The sequence below is a fragment of the Dermochelys coriacea genome, chromosome 3 (genome assembly GCF_009764565.3).
Source record: "Dermochelys coriacea isolate rDerCor1 chromosome 3, rDerCor1.pri.v4, whole genome shotgun sequence".
In the NCBI taxonomy this organism is placed as follows: domain Eukaryota; kingdom Metazoa; phylum Chordata; order Testudines; family Dermochelyidae; genus Dermochelys; species Dermochelys coriacea.
In genome coordinates this window covers 7,541,845-7,561,712 of record NC_050070.1, presented here as the reverse complement: position 1 = coordinate 7,561,712, position 19,868 = coordinate 7,541,845, and the positions used below count along the sequence as shown (strand labels likewise).

Here is a 19,868-nt window from a genome sequence, read left to right as displayed (position 1 = left end):
TGAACCACTAACCCAGGAACCTATTTTTGCAACAAAGCCCGTTGCCAACTCTGTCCACATATCTATTCAGGGGATACCATCATAGGGCCTAATCACATCAGCCACACTATCAGAGGCTCGTTCACCTGCGCATCTACCAATGTGATATATGCCATCATGTTCCAGCAATGCCCCTCTGCCATGTACATTGGCCAAACTGGACAGTCTCTACGTAAAAGAATGAATGGACATAAATGAGACGTCAAGAATTATAACATTCAAAAACCAGTTGGAGAACACTTCAATCTCTCTGGTCACTCGATCACAGACCTCAGAGTGGCTATCCTTCAACAAAAAAGCTTCAAAAACAGACTCCAACGAGAGACTGCTGAATTGGAATTAATTTGCAAACTGGATACAATTAACTTAGGCTTGAATAGAGACTGGGAATGGATGAGTCATTACACAAAGTAAAACTATTTCCCCATGGTATTTCTCCCTCCCACCCCACCCCCCACTGTTCCTCTGATATTCTTGTTAACTGCTGGAATTAGCCTACCTTGTTTAAAGAAAAGGAGTACTTGTGGCACCTTAGAGACTAACAAATTTATTAGAGCATAAGCTTTCGTGAGCTACAGCTCACTTCATCGGATGCATTTGGTGGAAAAAAAACCCTACCTTGCTTGTCACCATGAAAGGTTTTCCTCCTTTCCCCCCCCTGCTGCTGGTGATGGCTTATCTTAAGTGATCACTCTCCTTACAGTGTGTATGATAAACCCATTGTTTCATGTTCTCTGTGTGTGTGTATATATAAATCTCTCCTCTGTTTTTTCCACCAAATGCATCCGATGAAGTGAGCTGTAGCTCACGAAAGCTTATGCTCTAATAGATTTGTTAGTCTCTAAGGTGCCACCGGTACTCCTTTTCTTTTTACACTGATGCAAGGCTCTGCACTATCAGTTTCCAGTAAAGGATGGGGCCTTCCATTACACAGAGTCTTCAGGGCAGGCACAGGTTTATCATTTAAGAGAAGCATTTATGAGGAACAGATTTAACAAACCACAGACAGACACTGGTGGAGTCTCAAGAGAAGACTTGGAGACAATTGCTATTTACTGACCCCAAGACTGCAAAGCCTCACTTCTGTGGATTGTCTCATTACTTCACCAAGACCATCCCTGTGAATAAACCACTTTTGCTTGAGGAAGGGTGGCAGCTCTGGGCCCCCAACGTAGTTAACATTGTGGTCTCAGCATCAGTAAAAGCAGGCTGACTCCTGTTAGGGGACAGAGCTCAGTGTCTGAGTGAAGGAAAGGAGAAGTGTTTTATACAGTGAAAGTGCCCCCACAAATAGAGAGCACATATTTCAGAACCTGCAAGTGGCTGAGAGCCTCCATCTCCCACAGATTTCTTTAGGAGCTGAAAGTGTTGATCCCCCCCGGAGGTGCAGAACCACTTTGCAGGATCAGGCCCTTGCCATGTCAGAGTTAGGAGGCAGGCATCAATGTGCATTGGAGAGAACAAAACCCTATGTGAATTTTTGAACGCCATATAGGTTGGAGGCATGATTATGGCCCTCATCAAGTGCTCTGCTGGGTGTGCAAATGCCATCGATACTATAGCGATGAGCATGACATGCATGAATAACTTGATTGTTGCCGTTGCACTAGGTGCTTCAGCTGCCTTTATGAAAAGGAGCTGAACTGCTCCTTATTGCTACATCTCCATAACATGTGTATCCTATTTTACACCCCAGTGATGAGCTGGAAGATGGCATGAAAAACACCTACAGCTTCCATTTCGACTTTCATGGTCTATGTAATCTCTCGTGTTTACGGGTTAAAATTCTGGGATGTTTAATATTTTATTCTTTACAATACCTTAATCTTCCGTACGTTCTAGAACACGTCTAGCAGGAAAATACTAAACACAACAGCCCAAATGCCGCACAGTAGACGGGCTTGGATAAAGAGGTATTTGTCTAAACCCAGCAACATTTGCAGGATCCTCTGTGCCCTAACTGCAGATCCTCTTCTCACAAGGGTTTGGGTCTATTGCTGTACGGAGCTTCCAGATTCCTCTCTGGCTGTCAGCACAGGGTGCTCACAGCCAAGTCCATTACCAGGGACAAGCTTAATGCCCGGTGTGCCCCACACTCCAAAGTTGGAAGACAAGTGAAGGGGGGCGGGGGGGAGAATTGCCTCCCAGCAATTTAGTCTTTACAAGGAATAAGCAGTTACCCCTACGTGGTCACTCTATAAACTCTGGGCCTTTCCCAGCTACCAATTTAGACCCTAGAGAGGTTCTGAAGTGAGCAGAGGGCAAAGGCAAAGCATGCAGGCAGCAGGCAGACCTTGCTAGGAGAGTGCTTAATTTCTGCAAGGCTGGGAGTTCTAATGACCACTTGCTACTCTGCTTATGTATTTGAATGGATCTACCTTGCCCTGTATTGTTCCCTGCCAACATCCAGGGCTGTAACAGTCTTCTGAGCAGGGAACTTGTTACTTATCAGGCAAAGCTCTCTTACACAGCACTGTATATGGACATAGTGCTGTACAAATGCTAGCATAAAATAGGATATTAGTTTTATCTGTTTGAGGTAGGATCTGCAAAACGGAAAGAGCTGCACAATACAAAGCAAAGATCATTCAGACTCCCATCTAGACAGAGTCTGAATTAGCTTGAACGAAAGCTCCCTGGAAAGCTAAAGAAGAGATGAACAACAAAGACCTGGAAGGATCTGCAAACTGAACCAAGGGCAAGGCTTCCCAAGGGCTACGAAGAACGTTCAGCATGATCAAGAGGACTATGGCACGTAAATGCTTTACATGAAATGGGATGCAATACTTCCTCCTAGTCCTCTGAATGAAAAAAACAGGTCCAGGTAGCTAATTGGCTTGCACATTGCTGCAGCACACTCACAATAAAGCAGTTGTTACTCATCAGAGCAGGGACAAATAGTATCTCAATCTACTTACATTTAATGCACATCAAGGCCTTGGCAACCTCAAGGAGATACATACCTTTCCATAACTGCCAGGCACTCCTTTCTCCATGTGAACCGACTGCCTCGCCGTAGTCTGAAGGTCCCAGAGGTAGCTGTGACTGGGGGAGGCGTCTGTCTCCATTCTGGCTCTTCTACTGGGATTGGAGCAGGTCTCATACTTAACGTAGCCCCTAAAAACAAGAATAAATACTGTGTTTCCTAATGGACTGAAAATCTTGCTTCTCTTCTCAGCCCTGCTAATAAAGAAACAACTGACTGGTGAAGCCATTCAAGCCAAAGATAAAACAAACACATTAAAGACACATAAGGCCAGATTGTGTCCTCACATAGGCATGAATCAGGAGTTACCTTGTTGAAATCAATGGAGTTAAACTGGTCTAAGTCAGAGGAGAATCAAGCATGCAGTCTTCGTTATACCCACTTTGGAAGAGGCAATTTGCCCTCATCAAGATGGCCAGCTTCATATAGAATGTCTGAGCTATGCTCAGCTGGGACTCATTCCGGCTTTATTTGTGCTTTTCGGTCATGAACATAAGAACGGCCAGACGGAGTCAGAACAAAGGTCCATCTAGCCCAGTATCCTGACTTCTGACAGTATGCTGAAGTTAGGCTTACCAGCCTGTAATTGCTGAGATCGCCTCTGGAGCCTTTTTCAAAAATTGGCATCACATTAGTTATCCTCCAGTCATGTGGGACAGAAGCTGATTTAAATGATAAGTTACATACCGTAGTTAGTAGTTCTTCAATTTCACATTTGAATTCCTTCAGAACTCTTGGGTGAATACCATCTCGCCATGGTGACTTATTACTGGTTAATTTATCAACTTGTTCTAAAACCTCCTCTAATGACACCTGAAATCTGGGACAATTCCTCAGATTTGTCACCTAAAAAGAAGGGCTTGGGTTTGGGAATCTCCCTCACATCCTTAGTCATGAAAACCGATGAAAAGAATTCATTTAGTTTCTCCACAACGGTAGGAGAAACTAAATGAATGCTGCTGGCTACATTCTGGAGTGAACCCTGGCAGAAATCTGGGGAGGGATGGCATGTGACCTTGCGCCGCCCCCCCATCCCCAGGTTGCCTCAAGAAGACATGGCACCAGGTACCAGGAGATGGGGGTCCATCCAGGGGGCCCAGCCAGACATGGAGGGCTGAGAGCGCCAGGCAGGGAGGGTCGGTCACCCCCTCATGTGAGAGAGGTGTATGGGAGTGTGTGTGTGGGAATAGGGGTGTGGTTGTCACCCCTCCCTGTGTGTACCTTAAAGATAAGAAGGTAAATAAAAGGAATCCAACTACTCAGTATTTCTTTTTAACAGGGGCTCAGTCAACTTTATGTTAATTCGAATGCTTATACTGCATAGTTCTGATTGATCGACATTGAACTCACTTGAATTCGAGTAATTTTACCTTGTGCCCCATATTCAGCATAGAGAAATACGGTCACCCTATGCAATAGCCTTATTCCCCTTGACTGCTCCTTTAGCATCTCGATCATCCAGTGGCCCCACTGGTTATTTAGCAGGCTTCCTGCTTCTGAGGTATCTTAAAAAAAATTATATTACTTTTTGAGTCTTTGGCTAGCTGTTCTTCAAAATCTTTTTGTGCCTTCCTAACTATATTTTTACACTTCACTTGCCAGAGTTTAATGCTCCTTTCTATTTTCCTCAATAGGATTTAACTTCCACTTTGTAAAGGATGCTTTTTTGCCTCTCACTGCTTCTTTTACTTTGCTGTTTAGCCATGGTGGCACTCTTTTGGTTCTCTTACAATGTTTTTTACTTTGGGGTACATATTTAATTTGGGCCTCTAGTCTTTAAAAATTTCCATGAAGCTTGCAAGGATTTCACTTTTGGCTCTGTACCTTTTAATTTCTGTTTAACTAACTTCATTTTGTGTAGTTCCCCCTTTCTGAAATTAAATGCTTCAGTGTTGGACCGCTGTGGTGTTTTCCCCACAACAGGGATATTAAATTTTATTATGTTATGGTCACTATTAGCAAGCTGTTTATCTATATTCACCTCTTGGACTAGATCCTGTGCTCTACTTAGGGAAGAAGTCGGAATAGGGGCGGGGACTTTGGGGAAGGGGCTGGAATGGGGGTTGGAGGGGGCGAGCAGGGGTGGAGTGGGGGCGGGACCGGGGGCAGATTGGAGGTCAAGCACCCACTGGCACCAGTAGAAGACGGCGCCTATGCTCTACACTGTAGTTTTTTGCCATGCAAAATATTTACTTAGTTAAATGTATCATCATCAGCTGGTCACACCATCATTTCAAAGTAGGTTTTTGGCCAACTTTTACCAATGCTGGTTCACGAATTTGTACATTCTTATGTTTCAGAAAAGTATCTGATGGACACCGCCCTTCAAACACAGAATTAATGGGTCAGCAAGAGTGGGGAAATGCTAGCTTCCCCTGCAGTGTCTTACCAACAAACCTCCCCCTGACCAGGAGCTGTGAGAGCAGAGGCTCTCTCCACCTGCTCAAAAGCAGGCAATTTGTTAGCAGTGCTCTCTCAGAAACCAGATGAAAATGAAAGAGAGCATTTCAGTGATGCTTGGCATCAAGGTAACAGCTGCAGAGTAATGATATTACATTAATGTGTCTAAAATTTTTCTTAGGTAAAAGAGAAAAAAATGGAATAATTTTTTTTAAGAGCGTAAATCTGCTTCCATGTAAATCAGACGTTGATGCATTTACTTACTGAGTATAAAATGCTTTTTTTTTTTTTGGGTAGTGATAGCCTTGGTGGGTCAATTCACGCATTTCTCTTTTTCATGGGGCAACATCAGTAACAGCAGCATCCTGAAGTTGGCAGAAGCTGGAGAAATGTTTTTAAAACTGGGGATGAATATAGGCCACCACCTCAACACATACACATGAGACCCAGCACAAGGAAAACCATATAGGAGCATCAGGTGCTTGGAGCTCAGCTGCTGATAGGGGAAGTGCTGTTCAGCATAAACACTGCTGGCATGATCTTTGGTGAAGGAATCAGAGAGCTTCTCCTCTGAGCCCTTTGGTCACTTGTTCTTTTAACTTGCTGCCCCAAAGCATCACCCTGATTTTCTACCCACCCAGCTCTGCTTCTATAGTTTCTTTAAAACAAAGGCATAACATGCCATTTGTTCCATACTAAGGGCCAGATTCTTCAATTATACCAATGCACCTCTGCATGCAGATCCAGTTTACCTGTACAGTGATGGGTGTATACAAAAGCCTATGGCAGATCACAAGATCTGGCCCTAAAAACAGCAGATTTTTAAAAGAAGGGATACTGGTATGTTTTTGGCTGAGTAGATCCACAAAGTTAGAAAGCAATTAAATAAAAGCTCTGAGAATTGTGCTGTAGCATATACATAAAAGGTGAGGCACTCTGTACGTGAAGAGAGATAAATTGTGTGGGATAACATGTGGGGAAGCCCTATTCATAGAGCATTTAGGACTAGCATCTCCTACCATCATCCAAGGCCAGATGTGACCTTGCCCATGCAATGAAATGGACATGACTAAATTGTTCCCTGGAAGGACCACGTCTAGATATCAGAGAGGAGTTCAGTCTCCATGGCCCTTTCAGCGATTGGCCTGTGTGCTGAAATTGCCAGCTAGGTTACCTGTTTATTTGTTCCCTTTCCCCTAATCTCCATCTTCTTGTGTGTCTGTCCTTACACTGTGAACACCTGGGGGCAGGGACCATGTCCACTTTTTATAGAGTTTAAAACCAGAAAGGACAAGTGGATCATCTGTTCTGACCTCCTGTAAATTTCACCCCGCTGCCCCTAGGCTGAGCCCATTGACTTCGGTTCAAGAATTTCAGTCCTCAAGAGACTATTCCCATGTTGCAGAGAAATGCAAAATGCTCTTAAGGTCCCTGACAATCTGACCTGGGGAAAATATCCTTTTTGAGCCCAAACTTGGTGATCAGTTTGACCCTGAACATGTGAGCAAGACATGCCAGCCAGGTAGCTAGGAAAGAGGGCTCTCTGTACTACCCAAGAGTGCTGATTCACTCTTTCTCTCTTGTCCTGTCTCTAGCTAGGGCTAACCTCGGATGCTTCAGAGGAAAGCGAACACCCATCCCCGCCCCCATACACCAAGAATACATCTGGACAATTGTGCACCTGGGAATAAGATTCCTTCCTGACAACCAGCTGAAGTCTTGCAGTGTGAGATCTGATGATAGCTATTGTCTTAATCACATCCAATGCAGTGAGCTGTAGTTCATGAAAGCTTATGCTCAAATAAATCTGTTAGTCTCTAAGGTGCCACAAGTCCTCCTTTTCTTTTTTGTCTTAATTGAGAGGCGCAAGTGTTCTGAGCATGTTGGGGACAATGCTGAGTTTCCTGTTCTCTCCATGAAGGAAGGGGATGAATAGGGGGATCTGTAGATTCACACACTCCAAGACCAGAAGGGACTAACACAACCATCCAGCCCAGCGCTTCCCCACCCTCACAGGTGGTAGAATTTGCCCAAGAAACCGGATTAAAGCATATCTTTTAGGTTACGTATACACTGCAGCTCAGAGGTGTAATACCCAGCTCAGGTAGATGTACACACGCTAGCGTTAAAGCTAAATGTAGCAATGTGGCTGCAGCAGCATGGGCTAGCCACCCAAGTACAACCTCATCCAAGACCCCAGGTACATATTCAGGCAGCTAACGGGAGCTGCTGCCATGGCCATACTGCTACTTTTAGTGTGCTAGCTTAAGCAGAGCTAGTGCGTGTATGTCTACCCAGATTGGGAATGACCCATCCCAGCTGCAGTTCAGATGCATCCTTGGAAAGATATCCAATCTTGTTTTAAAGATTAAGTGCTAGTGAGTCCACCATCTTCACTGCAAAGCTGCTCCAATGTTCAATTAGGATCACTGCTAGGAAACTGCATCTCATTTCAAGGCTGAATTTCCTAACTTCAACTTCCAGCCACTGACTCTTGCTTTGCCTTTGTCAACAAGGTTGAAAAGCCCCTTCTATCGGATGCCTTTTCCATGTGTAAGAACCTAGACACAATGATCACATCACATCACCTCTCCACCTTTCCTTTGACAAACTGAATACGTTAAGCTCCTTAAGTCTCACATCGAGGAGCTGGAAAAACAGCTTTATGATCGCTTTTGTGGCCCTCCTTTGAACTCTCCTGCATATTTCAAAACTCTCTTGAAGTCTGGACACAGTGATCCAGCAGCTGTCTTTGAGTGTTTGGAGAATGCTCAGTTCAACCCCATTGCTATGCTAAAGAAACAATAACATTTTTTTAAAAGTGCCAAGCATGATGGTTTTTCCAGTGTGGACACAGGCTCATTGGGATCTGCCCTGAACCCATCTCATTTCACAGGTCACTGACTTCTTATCATGCGATAACAACTTTTTGCCATTACTGGGCTGGGCTGGATTTGAAACTGCAACCTAGACAGTGAAAGACTTTTTGCAATTTTATAGACAAGCCTATTGTTTAGATACAAGCTGTTCAGCACAGCGATCTGTTCTCTGTGAAATGCTTAGCATGCTTGATGCACTATAAAAGAACAAATCATACCATCGCAACTCTAATACAAAGCTCCTGGGATAGCCAGCATCTTACTTTTTCATAAGCTTTTCTTTTAGAGCCAGACAAGGGCTCCCATGGCATTAAAATGATGGAAGATGCTACATGTTGCTGACAGCTGCCTCTCTCTTCAACCTGGCAGCACACACAGCCTTGTCCAAGATGACTATTTCTGCCTTCCTATTAATTGATTGGCAGGAAAAAAAAAAAACAGCTTAAATGTGGGCAATCAGACCCCACATTGTAGTCTTAGTACATCACTTCTACAGCCTGCCCGCTCTGTCACAGCCCAGAGAGAAGGTGCCAAGATTACTAAGCAATGAACATCTCACACTATCCCTTGTTCCCAACCAAACTAGTAAGGCCAACCTTAATTAATTTTTTTATTTCAAAACATGGGTATGGGAAGATTTGTTAGAACAATGCAAGACTTCACTGATGCAGTAATGCTTAAATTTGGTTCCAAAACACAGAATATCAGGGTTAGAAGGGAGCTCAGAAGGTTATCTAGTCCAACCCCCTGCTCAAAGCAGGGCCAATTCCCAACTAAATCATCCCAGACAGGGCTTTGTCAAGCCTGACCTTAAAAACCTCTAAAGAAGGAGATTTCACCATCTCCCTAGATAACCCATTCCAGTGCTTCATCACCCTCCTAGTGAAAAAGTTTTTCCTAATATCCAACCTAGACCTCCTCCACTGCAACTTGAGACCATTAATCCTTGTTCTGTCATCTGCTACCACCGAGAACAGTCTAGATCCATCCTCTGTGGAACCCCCTTTCAGGTAGTTGAAAGCAGCTATCAAATCCCGCCTCATTCTTCTCTTCTGCAGACTAAATAACGCCAGTTCCCTTAGCCTCTCCTCTTAAGTCATGTGCTCCAGCCCCCTAATCATTTTTGTTGCCCTCTGCTGGACTCTAATTTTTCCACATCCTTCTTGTAGTGTAGGGCCCAAAACCGAAGACAGTACTCCAGATGAGGCCTCACCAATGCCGAATAGAGTGGAACGATCACGTCCCTCGATCTGCTGGCAGTGCTCCTACTTATACAGCCCAAAATGCCGTTAGCCTTCTTGGCAACAAGGGCACATTGTTGACTCATATCCAGCTTCTCGTCCACTGTAACCCCTAGGTCCTTTTCTGCAGAACTGCTGCCTAGCCACTCGGTCCCTAGTCTGTAGCAGTGCATGGGATTCTTCCATCCTAAGTGCAGGACTCTGCACTTGTCCTTGTTGAACTTCATCAGATTTCTTTAGGCCCAATCCTCTAATTTGTCTAGGTCCCTCTGTATCCTATCCCTACGCTCCAGTGTATCTACCACTCCTCCAAGTTTAGTGTCATCTGCAAACTTGCAGAGGGTGCAGTCCATGCCATCCTCCAGATCATTAATCATTATAAACATATTTATGAAGTGCCAAACAGGTGCTCAGCCCTCCACAAAAAATGACATGGTCCCTTCCCCAAAAATGCCCCATCTCAATAAAAAAGTATCACTTAATTAGATTAAATGAAAGACATTCCAATATCAGCTGATCTTAATATTTTGCACTGAGTATTTCTTTACACAAAATCTGCCTTCACCCCCATCTGCAACTGCTTCCATAAAGAAAAACACAAGTGCGAACACATAAAATGACCTATCAGTTTTGCAGCATTATCATTAATTCAAGTGTCCTCTCCTACAGAAAACCATTGATCATCAAGTTGGGAGCAAGATTATTATATCTAGTAGGAACAATACAGCCCTATTATTGCATCAGAGTTAAAACATTTCCCATAACTAGTTTTCTTTCATAACAAACTAGTTTATCTGAGGCTGTCTGAACAAGAGTAACAAGCAAAGACACTAGAAAGATGTAGAGACTATCCATGGAGAAAAACTAAACAGCAAAGAACGTATACCAAAGGCCAGACAAAGCTGGGAGCCAACAAAAGCTTTGGAGGAGCTGAGCCCGCTTCTGCATTAACAGAAGAGAACATTACAAAATCTTGTTGTTCTAAGGCTTCAAAACACAAAATTGCTAGATTAGGAGATACAGGACTGTATGCAAATGATTTAAAACATAACCCACCTATGTAGCACTGCTATATAATAGAAAAGAAGAAAAAAAGAAGTCTCATTTTTTGCAGTATTTATATTTCTTTTCTGTCTCTGCCTTACAGTAGCATCTAGAGACTATCATCATGTTGGTGCCGTACACACACATAGAAAGAGACAGTCCCTTCCCAGAAAAGCTTACAGTCTAAATAGACAAGTCAGACAAAGGAAGTATTATCCCCACTTTACAGATGGGAATGGAGGCACAGAGAGTTTAAGTGACTTGCCCAAGGTCACACAGCAAGTGCGCGAGAGCCAGGGCCTGAACCCACATCTCATGAATCCAGTGTCTTAATCATAAAACCATCCTTCCTCTCGAGGTCCCAGGTTGATTTTATCTACCTTCCGGGCCTGTCAAAACAGTTCCTGTTCTACGGGAAGGGAGTGTCTTTTTCAATGTTACTCAGCTGAATTCAGCCTGAGAGATGCCAAAAAGGAACAGGTCTGTAGTTATACATTTACCTAAATAAGAATTAAACTGAGAAAGAGAAAGTAGCTCCCATGCCCCATTGTCACCAAAGAACTCCCAATTCCCAATGTGACACCACAGCTCGGAGTAAACGAGTCACAGAAGGGAAAGGGATACAGTTGCCTTCCCAGCTGCTGGCATTGTAGGGGAGACAACAAGAAGAAAAAACAGACAAAATGAAGCATGCCTCTCTGTAGAAAGGTTTCAGAGTAGCAGCCGTGTTAGTCTGTATTCTTCTTTTCTTTTTGCGCACTTGTGGCACCTTAGAGACTAACAAATTTATTTGAGCATAAGCTTTCGTGAGCTACAGCTCACTTCATCGGATGCATTCAGTGGAAATGCATCCGATGAAGTGAGCTGTAGCTCACGAAAGCTTATGCTCAAATAAATTTGTTAGTCTCTAAGGTGCCACAAGTACTCCTTTTCTCTGTAGAAAGTTAGAAAACAGAAAAGACACATGCTGATAATTTAATTTTGTGAGTTCTTTGGAAAAAGGGCTGTGTTTTAGTCAATGGTCATACAGCACCAAGCACAACGTAAATTTCTTCGGGCAGGAACCATATCTCTGTCTGTATGACGTATTCACCATTAGCACTCAACAAATATATATTAATTATCCACTGACTGGCCAGTCTGGACTGCAATACAATTGGTTGCATGGCAACAGTTCAAAGCAGCGGATTGTCCTTAAAAAAAAAAAACCAAAAACCAAAAACAAAAACACCTCGAGTAGAAAATTCGAACAGCTATGGAAAAACAAAAAGGTTTTTCCAAGTTTCTCTTAGTAAATTGAGTGTTCTATTGGTCCTATAGGGAATTTAAAGGCATCAATGCAATCCCTTGGCATAGGTAAGTGTCACTTTGTCTTTACAGTACTTGAAAAGGCTGTGTAAGGTCCCTTATGAAAAACCAAAATTAAAAAACCCCAGTAAGCGGCTGTTCAAGAAACTCTCTCCCATGCCAATACAAAAAGAAAAGAAAAAAACCCAACGGACAAGTCCCCAGCCAGTCAGACAATGAAGTAGAACTTTAGAGTTTAACATCAGTTCATTTTGATTTAAATTGGTAAACTCTCATCAGAAATCAGTTCTGAGGAGTGAAAAGACACATAGGAAGATATGGGGGAGGGAGGTGTCACTGCTGAGTTTAACAAGGACTCTCTTACCATGGCCCAGAACGCATTCTCAAAAACATCCCCAGGCAACACTGTAGCAGAAGGATCTATAAGATTATAGGAAAACAAATCTAAGCAGCAGTTTCATTCTTCAGGAGAGGCAGTATTCCGTTTTCCAGCTCTTTGCAAAAGCTCCAGTCCTTTTTTCCTGTCAGTTTTTGGGCCATGTCTTCTGTCAAAGGAGAATTTCTGGGAACTATTCCATAGGGTGGAATCTGAAGGCAGCTGATGCTCAAACTTGTTTCCAATAACCTTACAGATCCTTACAGTGCCAATTGCAACATCAACAGGGATTGTAAAATTGGTGTTCCTCACTGATCACAGCAACCTGTCAACACCTCCCTCCCCTGGGCGCACTCACTCTCTGAACAGCGTTTCCAGATGCTTGAGAGAAAGGACAAAGCTCAGAACTGTGTGTCTGAACCTAGTTGACCTTAAATTAAAGTATTCCTGGACCAACTGATGTATGAAGCCTCTTTATGTGCAGTTTACACACAAAGCACTGGTTTTCAAAATCTATTTTTACTGGAGTTTTCCTTAACGCAACTCAGACTTTTGGAGCAAAGCTCACAATAGACAGACTGAGTTTTGATTCCCTTTAAATCAATTACATTTCAAAGGGAAGACAGATGGCACAGGGTGGGTATAAGCAGGCCTCAGATTAAACAAAGGAAAATTGAGGCTGAATAGTATCAAGGTGGTGGTCAGGGACTGTGGGATTGTCTGTCAAAAGGGAATAATGGAAGCCTGGGTCAAGCAAGAAACTACAAGGAAGAATCCAGCAAGGGGACAGACAAGATGATAACTTCACAAGTAACCCTTCCATCTCTTATTTCTGTGATTTTCTATACCCACAATTTTGATTTTTCAAAAGAGAAACAAGCAGGCTTTGCAAGACAAATCCTGACACCATCATATCCCAACCACAGGTTCAGGGCATGATCCAAAACCCATGAAAGTCTACTGAAAGACTGCCCTTGATTTTACGGGGCTCTGGATCAGGTCCTTAAACCTCCTGTTAGTTTATATGGCACAGCTATTTTCAATGCTATGGCATGTTTAAAGTTCCCTTCTCCTGATCCAGCAGGGCTTGTCTTTTATTTATATTGAGCGGCTTGGTGTAAATTTAAAGCCATCTGATTACACCTCCCACAGAGACTACATATTCCCACTCTTTCAGAGGGTGTAAAAATGAGCCAAGCAACCAAGAAACAGGCCAGAGCTGAACAGCTGGAGAGGCAGTGCTTTGGGTCACTTGCTGCAACCAAGAGTTTACGCTTAAAAGCAGTTCTATTCACAAGTAGGCTTATCCCCATTCCTCCCACTTTCTAAAAAGTAACTCAGTTATGGGATACCACCACTTTGAAGACGCTTCAGTACAGTAAGGTGAAGTGAACAATCAGTGCCACTCACAAACATGACCCAGGGTTTATTTCAGAAGTAAAACCTTAGCTTCTTTTGTTTACCAGGGTTTGTCTTCTCAAGCTGGTACCATCTGTAAAATGCCCTTTTCTTTTGTTCACTCAGGTCTGACCCCTGCTGCAACAGCCAGTGAGAGATCCGACTCTGGCTGATACCTACAAGAAAGAAGAAGAGAGAGAGAGAGAGAGAGAGAGAACTTTTGTTCTATTTAAATTTTGAATGGATTCAGTGCTAGTGAAAGGTACTAGCTTAAAAGGCCCAGAAACGGAAAGCTAATATTTTATACATAGAAAAGGTAAGCGGTTCAAGCTCCCCCCCGCAGTGTCCCACCAGTGTGCCTCAACTTTTGTCCTTTATTATTTTTGACCTGACGCAGATTCCACACCCACAGCAGGCACATAGTCCAGCAGTTAGTAGAAAGTTCACCAGACTTTGGAGTGGGCAGGTCTGGGTTCTATTCCTAGCTTGGCCACGGACCCTCACAGCATGACTGAGTAAATCATATTGTTGTGCCTCAGTTTCCCCTCCATAAAATGGGAATATTGGTACTTACCCATCATTGTAAAGTGCTTCGAGATCTACAGACTAAGAAGGTTATTAAAGTGATTATGATGATTAAATGCTTGTGGTGCACGCAGCATTCGACAATAAGGTGAAAGCAGAACAGCAGTCCGTGATATACAGATATTAGTCCAAAAGAAAATGAATTCATTCACCTACCAAGTCATATCTCACAGGCCAGAAACAAAACAAAACCCAGCTGTCAGATGATAAACTGCTTCCAAACACTATGTACCTGGGCTGGATTAGACCCTCTGACCTAGAGGTGAAAAGATCAGTCTCTCCAAGAGAAATTTAAATCAGACTTTCATAAAAATAGTAAGAGAAGGAAATTTCCCAGAAGCTGAATATATTTTTTCAGAGTGAAGTGGAATGCAGGATCAACGTCGGCATTCCATCCATAACACTGAAGGACAAATTAATTAGGACACAAACCAAAACTAACCAAAAAAACCGAGGAGGACCTGTGGCACCTTAGAGACTAACCAATTTATTTGGGCATAAGATTTCGTGGGCTAAAACCCACTTCATCGGATGCATGCCGTGGAAAATACAGTAGGAAGATCTATATACACAGAACATGAAACAATGGGTGTTGCCATACCAACTGTAATGAGACCAATTAATTTAGGTGGGTTATCATCAGAAGGAGGAAAAAAAACCTTTTGTAGTGATAATCAGGATGGCCCATTTCAAACAACTGACAAGACGGTGTGAGTAACAGTGGGGGACGGGGAGAAATCAGCATGGGGAAATTGTTTTTACTTTGTGTAATGACCTATCCACTCTGTCTTTATTCAAGCCTAATTTAATAGTGTCCAGTTTGCAAATTAATTCCAATTCCGCAGTTTCTCATTGGAGTCTGTTTTTGAAGTTTTTTTGTTGGAGAATTGCGACTTTTAGGTCTGAAATTGAGTGACCAGGACGGCTGAAGTGTTCTCTGACTGGTTTTTGAAGGTTATAATTCTTGATGTCTGATTTGTGTCCATTTATTCTTTTGCATATAGATTGTCCAGTTTGGCCAATGTACAGGGCAGAGGGGCATTGTTGGCATATGATGGCATATATCATATTGGTAGATGTGCAGGTGAACAAGCCTCTTATGGTGTGGCTGATATGATTAGGTCCCATGATGGTGTCCCTTGAATAGATATGTGGACAGAGTTGGCAACGGGCTTTGTTGCAAGGATAGATTCCTGGGTTAGTGTTTTTGTTGTGTGGTGTGCGGTTGCTGGTGAGTATTTTCTTCTGGTTTGGGAGCTGTCTGTAAGCGAGGACTGGCTTGTCTCCCAAGATCTGTGAGAGTGAGGGATCGTCCTTCAGGATAGGATGTAGATCCCTGATGATGAGCTGGAGAAGTTTAAGTTGGGGGCTGAAGGTGACAGCCAGTGGCATTCTGTTACTTTCTTTGTTGGGCCTGTCCTGGAGTAGGTGACTTCTGGGTATTCTTCTGGGCTCTGTCAATCTGTTTCTTCACTTCAGCAGGTGGGTATTATAGTTTTAAGAATGCTTGATAGAGATCTTGAGGTGTTTGTCTCTGTCGGAGGGATTGGAGCAAATGCGGATGTATCTTAGAGCTTGGCTGTAGACAATGTTGTCTACTTATGCTACATTGATGACATCAACCTCTGGACCCATGGAAAAGAAGCCCTTGAGGAATTCCACCATGATTTCAACAATTTCCATTTCACCATCAACGTCAGCCTGGACCAGTACACACAAGAGATCCACTTCCTGGATACTACAGTGCTAATAAGCGATGGCACAAAATCACCACCCTACACCGGAAACCTACTGACCGCTATACTTACCTACGTGCCTCCAGCTTTCATCCAGACCACACCACAGGATCCATTGTCTACAGCCAAGTTCTAAGATACAACCGCATTTGCTCCAATCCCTCCGACAGAGGCAAAGAAAATAACAGAACACCACTAGCCGTCACCTTTAGCCCCCAACTTAAACCTCTCCAGCGCAACATCAAGGATCTACAACCTATCCTGAAGGACAATCCCTCACTCTCACAGATCTTGGGAGACAGGCCAGTCCTCGCTTACAGACAGCTCCCAAACTTGAAGAAAATACTCACCAGCAACCACACACCACACAACAAAAACACTAACCCAGGAACCTATCCTTGCAACAAAGCCTGTTGCCAACTCTGTCCACATATCTATTCAAGGGACAGCATCATAGGACCTAATCACATCAGCCACACCATAAGAGGCTTGTTCACCTGCACATCTACCAATAGGATATATGCCATCATGTGCCAACAATGCCCCTCTGCCCTGTACATTGGCCAAACTGGACAATCTCTACGCAAAAGAATAAACGAACACAAATCAGACATCAAGAATTATAACATTCAAAAACCAGTCGGAGAACACGTCAGCCACCCTGGTCACTCAATTTCAGACCTAAAAGTCACAATTCTCCAACAAAAAAATTTCAAAAACAGACTCCAATGAGAAACTGCAGAATTGGAATTAATTTGTAAACTGGACACCATTAAATTAGGCTTGAATAAAGACAGAGTGGATGGGTCATTACACAAAGTAAAAACAATTTCCCCATGCTAATTTCTCCCCCCCCTCCCCCACTGTTACTCACACCGTCTTGTCAATTGTTTGAAATGGGCCATCATGATTATCACTACAAAAGGTTTTTTTTCTCCTGCTGATAATAGCTCACCTTAATTAATTGGTCTTGTTACAGTTGGTATGGCAACACCCACTGTTTCATGTTCTCTGTGTATATAGATCTTCCTACTGTATTTTCCACGGCATGCATCCGCTGAAGTGGGTTTTAGCCCACTAAAGCCTATGCCCAAATAAATTTGTTAGTCTCTAAGGTGCCACAAGTACTCCACATTTTTTTTTGCTGACACAGACTAACATGCCTACCACTCCAAAACTAACCAGTTTCACAAGTAAAGAGACAGGTCTAAAAACCCACTTGGATGAAAATCACATACTCATTTTTGATCACCACAAGCTATTCCAACAACTTATATAATTCAGTGTTCAAATGGCTGAAGCAGAAGGCTAACAGATGGGGCAAAGGAACTGCCAAGGGTGCATTCCCAACAAGGCTGTTCAGCCACTAGAAAGTGTTAACAGCATACAAACTCTCTTGGGAATTAAAGTTCTAGGAGGTGCTCACAGTAACAATATATTGCTAATCACCACCTGTGCCAACACCTGTTTAGAGTTATAATACACAACATGAAGTAGTTTTTCATGATGTACTCATACCTACCTTTCCCATCTTGTGATCTCATGATCATATTTAACTTATGAGAAATAGGCTCTGGGAGTTTTATATTTTTTCTAATAAGGGATTTTTTCCTAACATGTATTTTTGAGTTAAACAAAGATGCTAATAACATTTCAGAATGATTCAAAATCTCAGGGGAGTCTAATTCATATGGGTTAACTCCAACTAGGTTTTCAAAAATCATAGTTATGTTCCTAACTAGCCTGCATTGTATATAATTCTGGAGCTACTAAAATGTCATTTGTCCTGCAGGAAAAGGGTGGGTTTGGTTTTTTTTAAACAGGAATTCCTTTGTGTTCAACAGAAATCCTCATGCAAGGATGCAGGAGAGAACTTGAAGGCTCCATGAGTATATTCTGACTGGCTTGCTGCAGGCGGGACTGTATGCTTTTATTGAATATCCCCAAACAACCTCTTTCAGGGACTGCCTCTGCCCTATCTATCAAAGATGGTGCAAACAGCTGAGGCACTCCCACTTAGTCATCCCGGGGGCTGAAATCATGTCAACTGGAAGTATGTGCTCAGTAAAGAGACCTGATTCTTTGGACACATCACAGTCCACATCAGGACACTTTTTGAGCACAGAGCTTCATGCTTTAAGCGTTTGGCCTCTCAGTTGTGGTTTCTCAGCTGGATGAGTTTTGTCTGTTGATGGGTGAGGGTAGCATTAGTTTATTACCTGGTTTCTAAATACCGTGGTCTACCTTTAATTATGTAATACAAATATTGTGTGTACAGCTCTTTGGTAACAAAGTAGGATATAAAAGCAAAGTATCAAATACTAAAGTTTTGGATGCAGAACATATTTTCATAATAATATATTGGGGCATCCACACTTTGCCAGAGAGGCTGCACTGCCAACTTCCTATATTTGTTTTGTATAAAATAGTACTGATTGCAGCTACCTAATACACTCGTGCTGCCTGCAAACGTTAATGGTAACTTGGTCCAGTGGTTGAAGCAAAGGAGTGAGGGCCAGGATGTTGGGGTTCTATTCCCAGCTTCACTACTGCCTCATTGTGGTCTTTGGTACATCACTTTGGTGCAGTCAATCCCTTTCTGTAAAACGGACCTTTGTACAGGACATTGAAATGCACAGATTAGAACAGTGCTCTTCTACAAATTCTATGCACACTACTGCAGGTTCTGTAATGACTAAGGAATCCCATGACCTGCACTTCAGAATGTTGTGGGCTGCATCTTGTCTATATCAATACACTAACTCCAGGTAATCATTCCTGTTGAGAATCAGACCCTTTTCTCTCTGTCCACACGGCTAAAATTCTTGTTCAGGCCTCATATCTCAGTCTCTGTGGTTTCTCCAACACCCACATCACCCCCAACCCTCCTAACTCCAGCCCATACAAAATGCAGCTGCTAAGGTCATCTTCTTCGCTCACTGTTTCGATCAGTCAACTTTTTTGAGTTCTCCATTGGTTGCCCTTTCTCTACTGCATCACTTTCAAACTTCTTGTGATCACTTTCCTCCCCAACCCTTCATCTATCTTTGTCAGTTCAGATCGGATGCTCTCTGGGGCAAATATTGTAGTTTCCACTGTTAGAAAAATGCTAGCAAATTTGGGATGCTAATGCAAATTAAGAAAAGGAGTACTTGTGGCACCTTAGAGACTAACAAATTTATTAGAGCATAAGCTTTCGTGAGCATGAAGTGAGCTGTAGCTCATGAAAGCTTATGCTCAAATAAATTTGTTAGTCTCTAAGGTGCCACAAGTACTCCTTTTCTTTTTGCGAATACAGACTAACACGGCTGCTACTCTGAAAAATGCAAATTAAATAATACTTTGTATTTATGAAATGCTAATTAAGGCTACTGGGAATTATTTCCTCTGTGAAATACACAATTTTTTTTATTATTTGTATCATGATCCAGTCTAGAGGCCCCAACACTGTACATAGTACACAAAGCAAGAGATGATTTCTGCCTCAAAGACCTTGCAGCCTATATAGACACGTATCATTATACTCATTTTACAGTTGGGAAACTGAGTCAGAGAGAGTGTGACTTTCCCAACATCACACACAACGTGAGTGACAGAGCCAGGAACCGAACCTAGACCTTTTGAGTCCCAATGTAGGGCCTTAACCACAACTCCATCCTTCTGTTATTTATTTTTAATGATGTCCTCGTAGCAAAAACAAACAACAAAAAATATTTGATTGTGATACAATTTCTAGTTCCTAAAAATTTGGTTTTATACAGTGGACTCACCAGAGTCCTGGGAAAGGGATGCTTCTCAATCCAACACCAGTACCATCCAGTTACATAGCCTCTAATCCTGCTATTTCAGAAAATTACACTGGCAGGAAAAAAACGC

General features: G+C 42.7%; 1 protein-coding gene across 18 annotated transcripts in view; it reads right to left on the bottom strand.

Moving 5' to 3' along the window:
* The window catches only part of HMBOX1 (homeobox containing 1), a 154,264-nt gene that overhangs the window by 36,180 nt on the left and 98,216 nt on the right, over positions 1 to 19,868 (bottom strand). For 14 of the 18 annotated variants that reach the window (XR_006279659.1, XR_006279660.1, XR_005292207.2 and 11 more), the window contains 2 exons: positions 13,737 to 13,847; positions 3,003 to 3,156 (listed from right to left, as the gene is read on the bottom strand). Coding sequence is in view for 14 of the 18 variants with exons in the window: in XM_038397214.2 (XP_038253142.1) it covers positions 3,003 to 3,156; positions 13,737 to 13,847 (265 nt within the window). In the remaining 4 variants the exon portion in view is untranslated. The remainder of the gene's footprint in view (positions 1 to 3,002; positions 3,157 to 13,736; positions 13,848 to 19,868) is intronic. The other 4 variants (XR_006279662.1, XM_043510081.1, XM_038397216.2 and 1 more) reach the window with 1 other exon arrangement.